This window comes from Cylas formicarius, unplaced genomic scaffold (assembly GCF_029955315.1).
Source record: "Cylas formicarius isolate icCylForm1 unplaced genomic scaffold, icCylForm1.1 PGA_scaffold_7__23_contigs__length_41026272, whole genome shotgun sequence".
Classification (NCBI taxonomy): domain Eukaryota; kingdom Metazoa; phylum Arthropoda; class Insecta; order Coleoptera; family Brentidae; genus Cylas; species Cylas formicarius.
Genome location: NW_026844352.1, coordinates 8970187 through 8987675, shown reverse-complemented (window position 1 = coordinate 8987675; position 17489 = coordinate 8970187). Strand labels below are relative to the sequence as shown.

The following is a 17489-nucleotide window of genomic DNA, read 5'->3' as shown; positions in this document are numbered from 1 at the left end:
ATACGGCCATTGATTGTTATAGTATTACTACACTTTTTTAATATTAGTCAACGTTAGTCAATATCTGACCCTTACAACAGTGATCAAATTTGGCGGCTTTCTGTTATTAGAAGGTGCTGTTTCTACAATTTTCATTATTTAGGTTTTATATTGTGGACTACTTCACCAGAAGTTCGGCTTAAGAAACTTTTTGCAAAGAAACGAGTGTGGTATTGTGCACGTTCAAGTTTTCGCAATGAGCTTCCTTTTATCAGCCAAGCAGGGTGCTGAAACTTTATTAAAATAGAAAGTTTTATTTGCTTCGGTATTACCCAAGCTTCCTTTGGTTGCCTTCTTGTTTGAGTTCCTTGTGTTTCGCTATTATATAATAGACGCGTTTGCCGAAAAACTGGCGAGAAAATTTCCTCTTTCGTTTTCTCGTGGCTGTTGGAAATATTCTAACCTACAAACCCGACAAGCATTGCTCTCGGGGCTCAAATTGTTAATCGATCTATTAGTCAGTAGTTTGTATTGAAATGTTTCCTCAGTTCCACACTATACCAGGGTTAGATTTAGGCCTTAGGCTAGACTTCGCCCTGTAAGATAAATTTTAAATTTCACTAGTTGATTGATTGAGATTGACATTTTGATCACTACACTACTGTTTTCCGGAAATAAAGCAAAAAGATGAAATAAGTTAAGCAAGTATTTGACTGCAAAATTTTATTCTGACAGCAGGCCGAAATAAAGATTACAGCGATTTTAGCAAAACGTCTCTCAAGATTAACGTTCAGAAGCAAATAAGATTAAACACCCCTTTCTTTCAGCCCTCTACATTTGATTAGGATCAACGCCAGAAAATTTAATTAAATTTCATTATATCTGTGAGATATAATTCAAACGAGTAAGACATTGGAAAAGAGGGAGAAAATTTTTTAATATTTAATTGTATAATTTTCTATTTTGTCAAAATATATTTCGTTTTATCAGGCGTATAAGTACCCGATATTAATTTCAACAATTCAACGTAGTTATTAGTACTATTTTTATTTAATAGCCAATTTTACCAATAAATTTTGTAATAGCGTTAACAGCTCAATTTTAGCTAAAAAATAAAAATGCAATTGATGAGTCAAAAAAGAAACTTCTTTGTTTAAATTTTATTCTACTTCACTGTATATGGGAATGGGCTATAGTTTAACTTTAATAAATATGGGAGCTTCTATTACTCCAGGACATTATTTAATAATAAAGATTCCGAAAATAATCCAAAATTTTCACAATGAAGCTGTAAATAAATAAAAAGACAAGCCTGTTTTCCTTCGCATGATAGTAAATTAAGCAACAACTGTGGTAAACGGCATTTAAGTCACAAGTTTATTTGCCACGAGCGGAGCGAATCTTTAACAAACGAGAGACTTGAAAAGTGTTTCCGCTCGCTTCGCTAAAATAGTCAACTATATACCGATCGTTTCGTTTTCTATGCCTGCGGGCCATTTCGTAGATCTTACCGCACAGCTTAAATTTTGACTTTTGGCAATTCGCACGGTCATATCAAGTACAATATGCTACACATACAATATCTACGTTTGGTAAACTTTAAAAGTCACTCGTTTATTAAGCACGTCAAAGCAGCTAGTGTCAAAATAAAAGTCACGACTTAAATGCCATTTATCAAACTTATTGCATAATATACCATCAACCATTTGTTTTTCAATTTGCAAAGAAGATTATTGTTAATAAACATGCTAATGGCTTTTAAATCAATATTTAAAAATTATCTATATTAGGGTCAAACAAAGTAATTTTTTGATTTGGAAAGGACCAATTATAAAACTCGGGAAAATTATGCACTCGGTCCACAAAAATCATCAAAAACTCAGCTAGTCTTTGTTTCCCTGATATGTCGTAACGCGTTTATTAGTAAAAGATCTTATCGTCTACACGAATTTTGTGGCGGAGCCGATTTAAAATAGGGGCTGCACCAACAAACAAAAATTTGCCAGCATCGTCCTTGTACCGTTGAAAATGCCCCAGTTATCGCGTTGGATGTGAATGCGTGCTGACGCAAACATCCACCGTATTACCAGAAATAATCACATAGGCGAATAAATGCGATTAATTCGTTGGATTTATAAGGATAATATATATAGGCATGGCGAATATTTATTTAACCGGTTTGGTAAAATAATATTTACACATAGTACCATTTCCATGAACTGAATGTACAGGGTGACAAGATAAGTTTAATAAAAAAAAAACAATAATTGTTCATGTTCTAACCAATAGGTAATTATTAAAATTAGTTAATTTTATCACCTGAATAACTTTACACTACAGTTCATTTTTTGAGTTAAAATTCAACCGATTTTAAAAAAGATACACACAGTTTAAATACACTACCATCAAGAAACAACGTCACTGTAAAAGTTAATGTTATAAATTTATAAAGTATTTAATTATAAAAAATCAGTATTACCTAACTATAATTAATAATACGAATGGTGCAAAATATATATCTAATTAAATTCAGGTTCTGCTAGAAGATTAATAACTTCTGTACTAAAAACACTTTCTTTTTTTGGTAGTACAACCCTCAAACTAGATACAAGAGGGTCTGAAGAGACTAAAATAATATTAAATAAGTCTTTGCTGCAATCATTTCTAGATATCTTCCTAGTATTATGCTCCCTGTAGTATTAACCTCTTTATGCTTCGATTCCTGGGCATCTTCTCCCAGTTGTCCTATCGGTAATAAAAAGTTATCGATAACCTCTTTACTGTGCATCAAGATTTTATGCACTGTAGGGGGCATTGGATACCATCCATAGACGCTCACATAGATTTGAGCTGTTTCATAAGCATAATGGTCAAATTGCATTGAATCTACTTGATAACCGGAATTTAAAGTTTTTAATAAAGTACCACATCTATAAATTAAGTTTTGCTCTACACCAGTAATTCTGAATGAAATAGCAGGGTCGGAAAAAAATCTCCTAGCCGTATTCCCATCATTCGTATTACCAAACCCCGCTTTGGGAATATCGACTAGCAAACTTACTTCTTCCCAAAATTTTTTAATTATTTCCTGTTTCCTATGATTAAATGCGTCCTTACGAATTTTTGGCACTCGCCAAACTTTTAAATTTAATCTATACGAAATATGAATGAAACATTTAAAAAATCGTATGTACGCATGGAGAGTGGAGAGGCCTAGATTAAGCCCATCCTTATTGATAGGTAAAGATTTTATAAAGTTAAGATTATTAAATGGAGCAGGTCGAGATTTGCATAGGTAACATTTTTGTGATGAGGTAGACATTAAGGAATTGCAAACCTTTCCGTCTACCATAGTTTTTAATAATTCATGATACACAATATATTCTCTACTACCTACATTGAGTTGGGGATAGTTGCTTAATTATGCTTTCAACATAAGAGACTTTTGACTTAATTACTTCATCAGTTTCTTTAACAAACTGAAATCTTAAAGGCCTGCAAAAACGAGTCGAGGAGGTTTATGGATTTTGCCACAATATAGTGGATTTTCCTAATGCGTTTTTAACATTTAATTGTAAAGGTACTATTGATGTCAATATAGTTGAATCATCCCCTTCAATTTTTTGTTTATAATTGCTTTGGTTTCCACTTCCGTCAGATCCTCATTTATTGATTAGCTTTAAAGATGTTACAGTTCCTTCAACGTTGTCGAAAGACCTTCCGAAAACTTCTTTTTGTACCTTAACTACACGAGATGATCTAATAATGATTGCAAAGGAACTTCGACTGATGAGTTAGTCACTAGGATTTTATTAGGGTAGCATTGTTTTTTGGCCTCTAAAATTTTATCATAAGTGGGAAACAATTTTTTGAAACCTTTTTCGTTAACTAGGGCTCTTAAACCTATGTATTGGTGACGGGTAAATTTAAAGCTAACAAAAAAAGGCAAGAGCCTCATCCGCAGAAAACGATACATTATCTAAGCGTGCATTGCGAACTTTTTCCATCTTCTTTAAACGAATTGCTTTTTTCGGCGAAAATCTTATTTTCTGAAGAAATGCCGCGGCATCACGTTTTCCTGCGGCCCGTAACTTCATTTCAGTGGCAAAGCAAAGTCCCTGTTCTGATTTCGACGCCAGTTCAGCTTCAACCCTCCTGCGTTTAGTCTGTCGACTTCCTTGAGCAAATGATAATTTCGGACATTTACCGAATTAATGGTTCTTAATAGTGGTCTTGGTCCTGATTTTAAAATTTCGTCCAAAAGACATTTTTCATGTATACGCTTGAACTTTGTTAAATAACGTTTCGATTTGTTCCACGTTTCATTCAGTTTTTTTGTAAAATTATCAATAATCTTGAGAACCAATGTATAGTATAATCAAAAAGTATTTGTTGGCTGTCACATTTTCTAGAGTATAAAGGACCTTTGATTTTAAAACTTCGAATAAGTCGATACGCCTAATCGTGGCGGATTTGTCTGTAAAAATACAAACTGAGGGGTGCGTGGTGGCAAAAGTTTTTTGATTTTTTGAAAGAAAAGAAACTAGGCGAGAAAATAGTGTTAATATCTCGCAGTCGCAAAAAAGTTCTACTCTGCTATAAAACAATGCTACCGCATTGTTTTATAGCAGGATGATAAATGGTTAAAAAAGAAATTTGAGTCATTAAGAAATTTGAATTTTGGAACTTCAGATTTACATTTTCTATCAAGTTTAATAAGTAGAAGTACGCGTTTGGTGAATGAAAGTAATGAGACAGCGGCGTTACTACAGGTAGCTTATTATAATAATAAATTACACATGATAATAATTATAGGGATAGGCAGAAAATTGAGATACTAATTATTCTAAGTTCAAGTAAATAAAAACTTATATAGAAGTAGAAACAATATTGAAACATTTTATTATTGTTAAAAAATCTAGTTTCTGAGCTTCCCACCTTATTTCTTCTAGTTATAAGTGGTTATTTATGCGGTGCATTATTCTTCTGATAACATCATCCCAATTTAATATAGTTTATTTTCCTCCTGACATGAGGCTTACAAATGAAATATTCGAACATATTTCAACCACTTTTAAAACCCCGAATATTGAGTTTTAGTGGCTGATAGCTTTGAGCACATTTGCATTTAGTTTGCATTGCGTTAGATGAAGACGAGCCCTTGTAAGCATTTTGCATTAAATCGTATGTGGAAGAGGGTAAGGTTGTTTCTTTCTCTTTACACTTGTTTAGTCCGAAGAAGTAAAAAAACAAAAATTAAAGTGGTGCTACTAATAAACATAAATATTCTGACCAACGTGACCCTGTTTTTCGTTATATCCATTTTCGACTCAAAAAGATGTGTGGACCAGTATTTAAAAAAAAAGTACTCATCCCTGACATCCTATATTTCGAATTTAGGCTCGGACGTTACGACATGTAATTATTCACATCGCTGCAGCTGCGTTCTTATGCTGCCGTGTTTTTTACTGCCGCAAATGTCAAAAAAATTTAATTAAGCCCCAAGTTAATTTGCGCTCCGTCAAAACGTCCGCTTTTTTGCAACCAGAATTTTATGGGTGAATTTATTTATTTCCACAACATAACATTTTTACGCCCAAATAAGTTTCCCCCCAAGATTAAATTTTAAATAATTTAATAATTCAAAGTTAACCTTAAAAAAAAAACTTAGAAAGCAGTAAGACAAACAGTAAAAACAGATTCTACAATTATTTTATCATTATTTAACGAATGCAAGCATTTTGTATTATTATTAATATATTATGCAAGTTTGATAAACGCCATTGTAGTTTAGAGTCTGATTCGGTTAGCTTAATAAATGGCGTGATCGTGACCGCTAAAATCTCCCGAAAACATCCGATCGCTCCCAAACCGGTAAATAAAGTACAAAAGACATTCAAAATGACATTTTCCACATGCGCCATCAGTGCACATATAGTAACTACGAAATTGTATAGATATATGATATCACAAAATTTGCTTCTCCTTCTATTTTCAACATCCCCATGTTCATAAAAATCCCGTATACGTGTTATGATTAGTTCTTGCATTATGGATTTTGAAATTTCAAATGTTTGACTTTTGGACGTCGATCAACAATTGACACCATGCACTTTTAAATTAAAATTTTTTAATGAACAGCACGGTACATATTTTTTTACGGCACATGCTGAATACGTAAACGTAGGCCCCAAAATGTGCATAAATAAAACCGTCAAAATTAACCTGAATTCAATCGATTTTTGGATAACGGAGTGAGTAAATCCCAATTGGAGGTAAGATCGTCCGGGAAAAGTTTCAAAATAGTTGCGAATATTGCCCAAATGTCAAATACGAAACAATTAGTATCAAAAAGTCGTTCGATTCAATATACTGGAGAGGAAAAAATTAATGAAGTCGCTCGAATAGTTTCGCAGTGTTTTATCTCAGAACTTTCGTTAATTAACCCGGGACTTGATTAAAATTAATGGATAGCATTTTTGCGATCGCTTACTTTGCGAGATTTTGGTCTCGCAGATTTCACCGCTAACGCTTCGAACTTCATCGCTTCGCTGTTTCGGCAACTTACCAGAAATGAATCTTATCGGTTTGCTGTCAATTTCGTTTTGAAAGTTTATTAAAATCATTTTTTCAACACCATTACAAATTTTAAAACTGGTCAATTTTGTTTGTCACGCCACCCTTAAACAGTAACATTCGAAGTTGCCAAAGTTAACTCAAAAAATCATGCTGTGGAAGATTCGTAAACTAACCAATGCAAATTTTAACCAGACAACACTTCTTAACAAACAAATGCGTCGTATTTTACCAACAAAGCAAGGCAAGTTTTTATATTTTTTCAGACATTAATACTTTTCAAAAATTTAACGTCCTTTGGTTAGCTCTTTGAACTCCCTAAGAATTTTAATCAGTAGACAATTTTGAAAAATTAGTATTGTTTTTGTTTGCTTCCCTACACCAATGCAAATTTTACCAATCAAACTGAAACCTAAATTTTATTTATTTAGTTATTTATCGATTGCAGCGCTAATGATAATAGTAACCATGAAATAAGTTCAACAGAAATAAATTAGTCAAAATTCAAAAAACATAAAGCATAAGTCAATCGTAATAAACCAGTAATATAAAAGAAATATAATACGGATCAGGATGTTAGGTGAATCGAACGGCCATAGCAAGTTTTCGTTTTCATCTTTTCCGTGTGTTATTATTGGTAATAACAAAACAACCGTTTTGTTAATACCCTGTATGTCTTTAAATAATTTTATTAGCCTTGACCTGAGATTTTCGAAAATATAAGTACTATTTCAAATATAAATTTCATCACAGTCGTGACATTTCGTCATTATTATTTTTACTTCTGCCTCCTCCTGCTTCTGCCATGGCTCATTTTAATCACACAAATCATAATTATGACAAACTGGTTATATTATATTATATTATATAATCTTGTATTATATTAAATTATATTATACTATATTAAAATAGGGGCTATTATCAATGCTATCATTTAAATTAATTAAAAATCTGAACATTTTATGGCCTACTTATAAAAAACATATGCTTTGTACTGAAATAATTTGTATTTGAAATAGTACGTACGTACGTCCTATCCAAACCATTTTTTACGTTTTCGATAAGTTTGCTCATAACCGAGCTACAAAGGGTGTCAAAAATGCGAAATTTCTAAAATCAACCTTGAAATTCAAGATAGCTATGATATTTCTTCACCTTTCATTTCACCCCAGCCGTATGGAAAAATATAACGCCCAACCGATTTACTATTTCAAATCTTCTGGATTCCACCTTCGTCGGTTGTTTATAAATCAAACTTGGTGGCTTATATCCAGTCGTCCTAAAACTCAGTTTCTGAAAAAGCCAATAGTTTATGCCTAAACGGCATCAAGTTTGGCTTATAAACAACCGTCGCAGTAGGAATCTAGAAGATTCATAAGTAGAATTACAGTAGATTGTAGAAGTTTAAAAAATGCCCAAACAATTTGCTTACTAATCAAACGAGCCTATAATGTCAGGCAAATTAATTCCGAGATTATAAATAATTTGCTTAGGATTTTATTCCCACGGTGACACAGCTTGGATTTCATTTACGTGTTGAGCATTAGGTTATTTTTCGAAGTTGTTTTTCTGCGTAATTTGGCATAATTAACCTTGGGGAGACAGAGAAATGTAATATCTAGCATACACGTGCCGATGAGGTTAGCAAAGTTCTTCGGTGAGGCCCGGCAACCTCCGGTAATTCCCAAGATGATTTACTCTGGCGTTTAACTAAACTCTTGGCCGACTCAAGTTCGAAATCTTTCGACGGATAACGAAAAGCTCTTTTTTTTTTTTGCGACTTCGTGCATAAAACATCAATATCCAATTAAAATTTCTTTTAACGATGTCTTTAAAACGGGTACCTGGAGTTTGTTAGATGCTGCCACTCGATAACGTGGATCAAGATCGGGGGCGAGGAAAGATTAATGACAGTCGAATTCCGTTAAGAGACTGCAAAAAACACTAATTATGAGAAAGTTACGGCGAAAGCGACCAAATCGCCAATAATTTCCAAGAAAAATGTTGCTAAAGGCGCGCCGAACTCCTGGTCGATGGTAACAGAGTTTGTGAAATATAGTCCGCAAAAAAAGAAGAGGCATAGACTGGCCTAGGCATAATTCATCATTTACCACATCCGTGAAATATGTGAAATCTCATAAATCTTTGTTACCTGCAAAATCCGCAAAAAATAAACAAACAAAAATTTCAAAAACGTATTTATTAAATAAAAGAAAGATGTAGATTATCATCTAAGATTTGGTTGAACCGAAACCATATTTACAAATACCATTGTTAAATTAAACAAAATTTATTCGTGTGATCTTTGGATTTTTTGGAGCAGTCAGAATTCTTTATTAAATGTCTTAAATACGCACTTTTCTATGATGAAAATTACGCAATTAAAGTTATAAAGATAAATAATTCAGTATAACAAAAATTGTTCTATTTAAAATAATCAAGTATTAATACGAGTGCGGACATCCTAAACATATCACGCGGATGGACCCACCGACCAGATTCTAACCTGAAAACCGTTTCGAAAATTAACTTATTTATTTCGTAAAATAATTTTAATTTAATAGTTTCAGATTCATAAAATTGAAAAATTCATGACATATTTTTGAAATCCGTGAAATCTGTGAAATGCCATGATTGTGCTAAATCTAGTTACCGTTTTGGATGGTGATTTGCCCCTCAGGACTGGCTATTAATGAGAAATAATTAAATCAATTACATTTCTCCTTAAAAAATGTGAAAATTCATATGAAAAACGTTCAACTGAAATAATATATTAGACAATAAGTTTGATAAAAGCCGTTTTAGTCATGAGTTCGATTTGGTTATTTACACTGCTTAAAAAACGAAAGATTGAAGAAGCTATTATGCTATACATTGCTACCTGACGGTCAGAATTTAAAGGCTTCAAAATACCACCTGTGGATAAGATCTACAGAAAACATCTGAAACCCAGTACCAGAAATACCCGAAGTGTATTTGATCGGTATTTTAGAGCAGCGAGTAGCAAAAAAAATTACATGTTATCAATCAAAGCCAAACACCAAATGCCTATTTATGCGAATGCACGTGTTGCGTATTAGCAAACATAATCTATCTAAACCCATCAATATTTTATGCATCGGATTGTTGGCAGATTCCATTTTAGTTGTATGTTCTGCGGTCAGGCTCGGATCAACAGCAGGTAATGAAATTCTAATCAATCAATAGACATTTTGTTATAAATAAATGGTTCCCGTTGGCCGGTTATTAGTTATTTATCGTTTACGTTACCCTAAAAAATTTGCTGTAATTTATTGATAAAATTACACCGAAACATCTATATTGATTGTTTTTATCTAAAATGTACGACGATCCAAATCCAAATCGCTAAATTGGAGGACTTTGGAAAAGTTTATCCGGAAGATGCTGATGTTGCAAAAACGCAGTACTAAGCCCCATAAAAGACGTGCAGGACTATTGACTAGATAGATAGACTATTGAAAATTTCTTTTATGTTTACTGAATTGTATTTTTAAAATTATTATCACTGAGAGTCATATAACATAAATATATCTACATAAAGTTGAAAATATTAATGACACCGAACAGCTGCAATATGACTTCAATAATAATAATAATGGTATGTGTCCGTTTTAAGGGAAACCGCTATTTCTAATATCAGAAACTGTAAGCTACAAAGTGGGTTAAAGATTTTTTGATGCCCATTCGAGACTCAGTTAAAATGGACATTCCCCCAGTAATTTCGTATTTTTGAAACGCCTTTTTAAAAATGACAAATAATATTGTTTATTACGAAAATATGTGAAACAATAATGTGAGCAAAAATCATTTTTTTGTGTAGAATCTAATGAAATAAATAACACAAAGAGGCTTCAACCAGCTGCGCTTCAATTATTTACCATTTCTTTTCCAGGATAAAGTAGACCTGGGCGAATTGATGATATGCCTGTGTTACCTTCCAAAAGCAGGACGTTTGACAATTACGGTCATAAAAGGCCATAATTTAAAAGCGATGGATATTACCGGAAAATCTGGTAAGTTTTTAATTGTCTACGCAATTTTAAGCGGTGAATTTTGTAGACCAATTCGAATATTTAAAATCGATTTACCGCCCTCAAAAGATTAATCCGGCTTACTAAACATTAAACCCTTGTAACGGTCTAGAGGCAGAGGCCCGAAAATGTATAATTATTTGTACATTACATTTTTGAAATTCTGCACCATATGGTGTGCCTTTTACCGCCGTTATCGAAATAAACTTCCGATTGCAACAAAACACCTGACCAATCGGTATTTTATTTAAGGTGTTTTAAAAATATAACTATTATATATTATAATATGTTTACTTAGGTATAATAAAATCACATCACTAATAGAAAATACGGTAGCATTAAATTTATACTAATTATCAATAATCGACTTAATAAGTACGTGTTTATTCAAAATCTAATTCTGTTTCACTCTCAGAGTCATCATTAAGATTCATTCTAATGGGCTCTATGTTATTTTGTATTGCAAATGTTAGAATCGTCAATTTTCAGCTCTCAATTAATAACATTATTTGATTTTACTTGGTGACACAAAAGTTCTATGGTGTTGAATCTACAATGATATGGAGGGAGCGATAAAACACTGTGCCCCATTATTCAGCTAAACCTATTATTATTTAATAAAATATTATTTTTTAATAAAATATTAATTTAACACTTCTAACAGCCAACAAATATTATTTTGTAATAAATACTCTTAAATTTCTGTTACTTTACTGTACTTTACTGTACTGTACTGTACTTTACGTCACTGTACTTTATGAGTTTGCTGCTTTTTGTATCAGGCGGGTGTGATACGTTATACAGTCTTAAAAGTTAATTTTGATACCCGTTTTCTAAAAGTTCTGCACTGGCATGTTCATGATTGTCCTTAATATTCTTCGCAGGCAACAGCAAACAGTTTGGAACTAATAGTTATTCTGATCCAACATACATGAAGGTGATACGTTTTCTTTATTTGAAGGTGCTTTTGTCTGTGGATTGAACCAAGTTTTAGTAAATTATATATCTGTTTTCAGATCTATACTTTTGATTTCCTAAAGGTAATTAACTTTCCAACTGCGCAAGCTGTGCGATTCCATTTCGACTTGTTTTTTGTCATTTTGCGATATTTAAATCCCAATTTACCAATTACTCTATGAAGGATCGCGTAGCAAATTGGAAACGGTGTGATGTAAATCACTACATTTATTTCTTTGAATGATTCACTATTAACAATATTGGCGTTTTTGTACGAAGTTTTCTTTAAGGCATTTTGTTTATTTATTAAGAATTCATACACATTTTTCACATTTTGTTTTGCAAGTGATTTCAAGCCGACGAAAAATTAGTGATGCACTCGTAAATAACTTTTATGGAAGCACACGGTAATACGAGTTACTCAACATGTCAACAGTTACATGGCGACTTCAAAATTTTTGGTTAGTTTGTGAGTAGTTTGGTTATATTGAGTTTCTAACTCAATAATGTTTATTAGCTGCTGTGTTGAAACGGCGAGGGTCCGATATCCCTCTGTGAATATTCCACATGAATAAACTTAAAGCTGTCTTAAAAATAATTATACACCGCGCATATAAAAAACTACTTTAAAAATTGTAAATAGTACTCTTAAAAGAACTGAAATGCTCGAATTTAAAAGAAGCTAAAATACAGATTTTAGGAACCTTTTTAAACTAGTGCACTACAAAAATACATAATAATTCAAAAATTAAACAATTCGATAACAAATTTTACAGATAACTATTTTAAGATAATTTGCGTAGTAGTTGTGAGCTTCCAAATGGAACAGGCGCAAATTTGAACAAGATTTTTATTTTTGACTTAAAGTTCAGCCTATCACAATGCTAAGAAAATGTTGAGGCAACAGTCTATCAATAGTAAAAGTTTACTCATATAGATAAGTTGTTTAAAACTTGGTTTTTATGTTTATAGATATTTTCCACTCTCTTACGATTAAACATGGCGCTTTCCTATAAAGTAGTATAACACTTTGGCCCTCATATAGAAAACCTTTGTATTGTGTGTTAGTAAAATATTTACCGGAACTGAAAATTCTGATCCCTTCCGCCGTCGATATTTAACAAATGATATCCTTACTTCCAGATCCCTATGTAAAAATATACCTCATATGTCAAGGGAAGCGTATACGTAAAAAGAAAACATCCGTTAAATACAACACCCTATCGCCAGTTTATAACGAAGCTCTGGTATTCGACGTCCCTGAGGAAAACATTAACGACGTGTCGCTGGTAGTTAAAGTTATCGATTACGACAGGTATTCCAACATTTTTAGCCTTTTTGTATGGTTATTTTTATCCCGTATATCTACCTCGACATTGGTTGATATCGATCTATGCGGTTAAATAGTTCAAACCGCTAATTTTTTTAATTTCTATGTGCAGAATAGGACTAAATGAATTGATGGGCTGCACGGTGATAGGACCAAGCTTTATAGGCAAAGGGCGCGACCACTGGACGGAAATGTTGGACAATCCAAGAAAACCGGTGGCACAATGGTATCCGTTGATGGAATCGGTACCTGCGAACGTACCACCGTTAAAAGACGGCACACTAATCCTCAGCTGCCTCAACAGCAGGTACGTTCTTCAAATACCAGGGAAGGAAATTGTAGCATTTCTTTCCAGGGGGTGTATGCATTTTACTCTAGAGTAGTTCTAGAGTTATGTACATATTTCTGCTGCCTTTTGTAACTATTTCGAAAAGAAATCAAATTTACGTAATTGCTTACCCAATACATCGTCAGATATTATTAGAGGAACTAATATGTGCCAAAAAAAGGAGATACGGAAAAAAGTTTCGAACAAGAATTTCTAAGACTCCTGAAGATTTAATTTTTTTTTTGATACAGGGTGTCCCAAAAGTGTCTCCCCGATATCAATTTTGTTGTTTTAAATGGAACACCCCATATTTTTCGACATTTTTGGAATCCTTGGTTAAAATAAAGAAAATTAAGAAATTTCTATTCAAATTTTGCATCGTTTAGGCAGAAATCGGGGTTTATATGTTTTTTTTTTATATTTTGATTGGCCCATATAAAATTGTGTTGTAACTCTACTGATCCGGGTAATGCAACGAAAATTTAACCACAGACTAAGAAAATGATGCACTACTCAATCAGTTTGACATATGCGCCTCAGCTTATACAGGGTGTTCCAAATAGGTAGTGTCATTTTGACGAATTCATTTAACAAAATCTCAAGATTTTCAAATGAAACACAAAATTTTTTTATTCACATATCAATTCTAGGACAAAAAATAAGGCAAGTTTGTAATTTATCCTACATTTAAATTTTACTTTAAGATAACACCCGTATAAATACTTAGGTCACTTGTTGGCAATATTAGGTATTTTTTAAATAGCAAAAACATGATACTATTTCTTTTAAAGATATAATACTCCAGATATACGAACAAAAGCTATTGCTAACAATACAGGGTGGGCAAATTTTGACTTTAACAAATTTAATAGAACTTCGGAATTCATATTTAAATTCAAACAAGATACAAACAGCGTCTAGTGTAAAATTCGTTTATTATTATTTTCTATAAGCTGCAATATAGAGTAGGAGAAGCTCTTTTGAACTTCAATTTCCTCAACCCCATCCGGGCTGATTAACATATAAATAAAAACAAATCTAACCTTGCCCGACCACTTTATTTGGTTCAAGCTAAGAAAAACGAAATTTTTTGAAAATTACGATGCCAGCGGTGGTTCTAGGAAGTTGCACATAATTTTCATAATTTCGAGGCGCCCAATACATTTCACTGCCTCTTGAACTCCGAATAAGCAGAGCTCTATATCTTTTCGATTGGTTTTCTTTCCATTGCATGGCTCGCTGGTAATTAAAGTGACGAAGACATATCTAGAGAGGCTGCACAATGAGAGTATTGAAAACAACTGAATATTTTTAAAGCAGGCCCAGCTAATCTACAGTTTTATTCCAGGTGAAGTTTTTAAACTGAACTCGAAATTGAAGATTTTTTGAAACGCGATGCTCAAGGCTAGCTTGGAAATTTAGAATATGGGAAATTAGAAAAACCAACGGACTTTTGAAGAGATGAAATAGAATTCCGTATAGAGGAATATTATAGATATACTGTAGATTTTGTAACGTGCTAAGCAGAGGAGTTAAAAAAAACACTTTCCATTGTTACCGGAGGAATGATTCATATCAACTGATATTTTTCTAATATTTTTGACTGAAGTTTTTTACGGAATACGACTATAACGTTTACTGTAGAGATTGACTGTTTGTTAATGTATATTGCGTATTAGTGAATATTTATACAGAGTTTTATTGGTTATATTGTAGCCGTTTTAGACATTACGCGGGGCGCAGGATCAAATTTCATCAGGAAACTACAGGGTTGTGCAAAATGCCAATTCAAATAATTACATATATATATATATATATATATATATATATATATATATATATATATATATATATATATATATATATATATATATATATATATATATATATATATATATATATATATATATATATATATTGTGCAGAAGTAATGTTCAGTCCAAATAATTTGGATAAGCTCAAGAAGCAAAAACTGCTTTATTAATACTGTCGCTTCAAAATATTCACCACCAATCAAATTATTGTATTTGTTTTGTATTTGTGATAATAACATTAGCTCTTAAGGTTAGAGTCAATAAGATTAGGATTAGGCTACAGTAGTTCATAGAAATTCTGAACGGTTGTGAGCACCAAACGATTTCGAGAGCTGCAGTATAGTTTACCAACTGGAGAATATTATGCGTACGGATTTTAGTGTTTGCGATAATATAATTGGGCTCAAATACGCTGCACAGGTGCGCGAGAACTTAAGAAAATGTTTAATATAAATATGTAATGTTTATATTATATGTATGTCGGTGGAAATTAAAACTAATTTGCATATCATTATAATAGGGTCTGTGTTTTTCTACTCGAAAAAGTGTATGAGAACACCAAGACTTAATTTTATTGATGACTTAAATAATAATGGGGTTTTTATTCTTAAAGACAGAATACTTTATTTATTTTATTTTTTTTTTATAAAGGACATTAATAATTTGTCTAAAGATTTATTTAAATTAACCTAGATAAAACATATGCCATTTATTGCATTTAGTTTTTTGCTAATTGGCAATTTTTTTATATACTTTATATATAAGTGTAAGATATATTATACCAGTTTAAGTATATATGCAAATCTAACATGGAAACATTAACAGTATTGAAAAATACAATAACCCAACAAGTTGATAAGTTTCGAAATATATATTATTTTTCTGCAGTAACCGCAAACTGCAGTTTGCTGTTAGTTTACTAACTTGGTGCCAACCAAGGCAGTATAACCTTTTTTTTTAAGGCTTTTATTTTTTTTTACACTTTTAGCCTGTTCTGAATGTTTTCTTGAAATTATTTTTAAATTTACAAAATTTACAGACATATAGCTATGTAATATAGTGGCCCTACTACGTTAAAAATTGATGCGACTCAGGTGGCTATGATATTTTCATAAGATACATATTATATGATCTGCCGCCCATACCTCTGCATTTCACTTTTACATCTAAACAGCGATATCCACATACTGAACTTCATTTTTCCAACTTTCAAACTTCTTGACGATCTGTCAGCGGCCATGTTGGTTGCTAAATGCCGCAAGATCATTGGTTAAAAACTGTCAACTGTAGTACATCATAACATTTAAATGTTGAAAAGAAAAACGACGACAAAGATATTAAGCTCTCTACAGGAACTGTCAATCTGCTGTCAAAAAATCCGCCCATTAAAAGAAAAGCAATGGAAAAGCAATAAACAACTTAAGATATACTGATAACACTACACTTCTAGCAGACAGTGCTGAGGCTCTCCAATTTCTATAGAACTTAAAATTAAAATTGTCTTCGTCTCCGGGTTCTTCGATGTCACTATTTTTGTATATGGCGAAGAGGCTTGGACTCTTACTGAAACCTCGGATCAACGTAAACGTCCATTGCATTTGATATTTGGTGTTATCTTCGCATACTAAGAATTTCCTGGGTGCATCGTATAAAAAATAAAAAATATAATAATGCACCAAGTACAGAAGTAACCTGAAATTCTCAATACCATGAAAGAGAGAATGCTGGCATATTTTGGGCACTTGGTGCGAAGTGACACGTATCTGATCCTACAACTAATTCTACATGGCAAAATAGAAGGAAAAAGGTCGGGACGAGCCCATATGATATTCTAGTTAGGTCTGTCTCGCTCCTCGTTCAATATAGGGGTCAATGGGCAATGTGATGCATGCAGGATGGGCACTTTTAGAAGAAGATGAGCGAAATTTGATTTTTGTGTATTTTTACTTGAGTCAGTTAATTTTTTTTTATTTTCAGAAAAATTATTTACTTAATGCAAACATTTTAACTGAGATTTGGTAGGTGGTTCGGCTTAAACTGTTAATTAATTTCGCCTTTTGAGATAATTTATATGCCAATATTACAATCAGATAATAACAACTGGACTTTCTTTTAAAAAGTTATGCAAGGAAAATATAAAAACATATTACCACCTTCTAAAGCCGTTCCACTATGTAACGTACAAAAAACGCTATTTGAAATATCAGCGTTACTTGGTTCGAACTGATGCGTAACGCGTTTAGAAATAAAGCACAAGCTGGTTGAACCACCGACAAAAAAGCGTTCTCTAATAGAAATAAATTGCCCATTGTGGGGGAATATTCGACTTTCGTGTTCGGTGTTCGCCAGGCTTTACCGTAACTTATTTGTGACGTATACAAAAATTCGCCAGCTGAAAAATAACGTATCTATACGTCGGAAATCCATTAGCATGTTTTCTTTGAATACAAATT

At 32.5% G+C, this 17489-nt stretch overlaps 1 protein-coding gene across 1 annotated transcript in view; it reads left to right on the top strand.

Annotated features, from left to right (window-relative positions):
• Positions 1-14971, top strand: part of LOC132704457 (synaptotagmin-10-like) — a 111802-nt gene extending 96831 nt beyond the window's left edge. Inside the window, exons 8-11 of the mRNA XM_060674465.1 lie at positions 10469-10589; positions 12708-12879; positions 13007-13201; positions 14571-14971. Coding sequence (XP_060530448.1) covers positions 10469-10589; positions 12708-12879; positions 13007-13201; positions 14571-14574 — 492 coding nt within the window. The 3' untranslated portion in view covers positions 14575-14971. The remainder of the gene's footprint in view (positions 1-10468; positions 10590-12707; positions 12880-13006; positions 13202-14570) is intronic.
• Positions 14972-17489: the final 2518 nt, after the last annotated feature.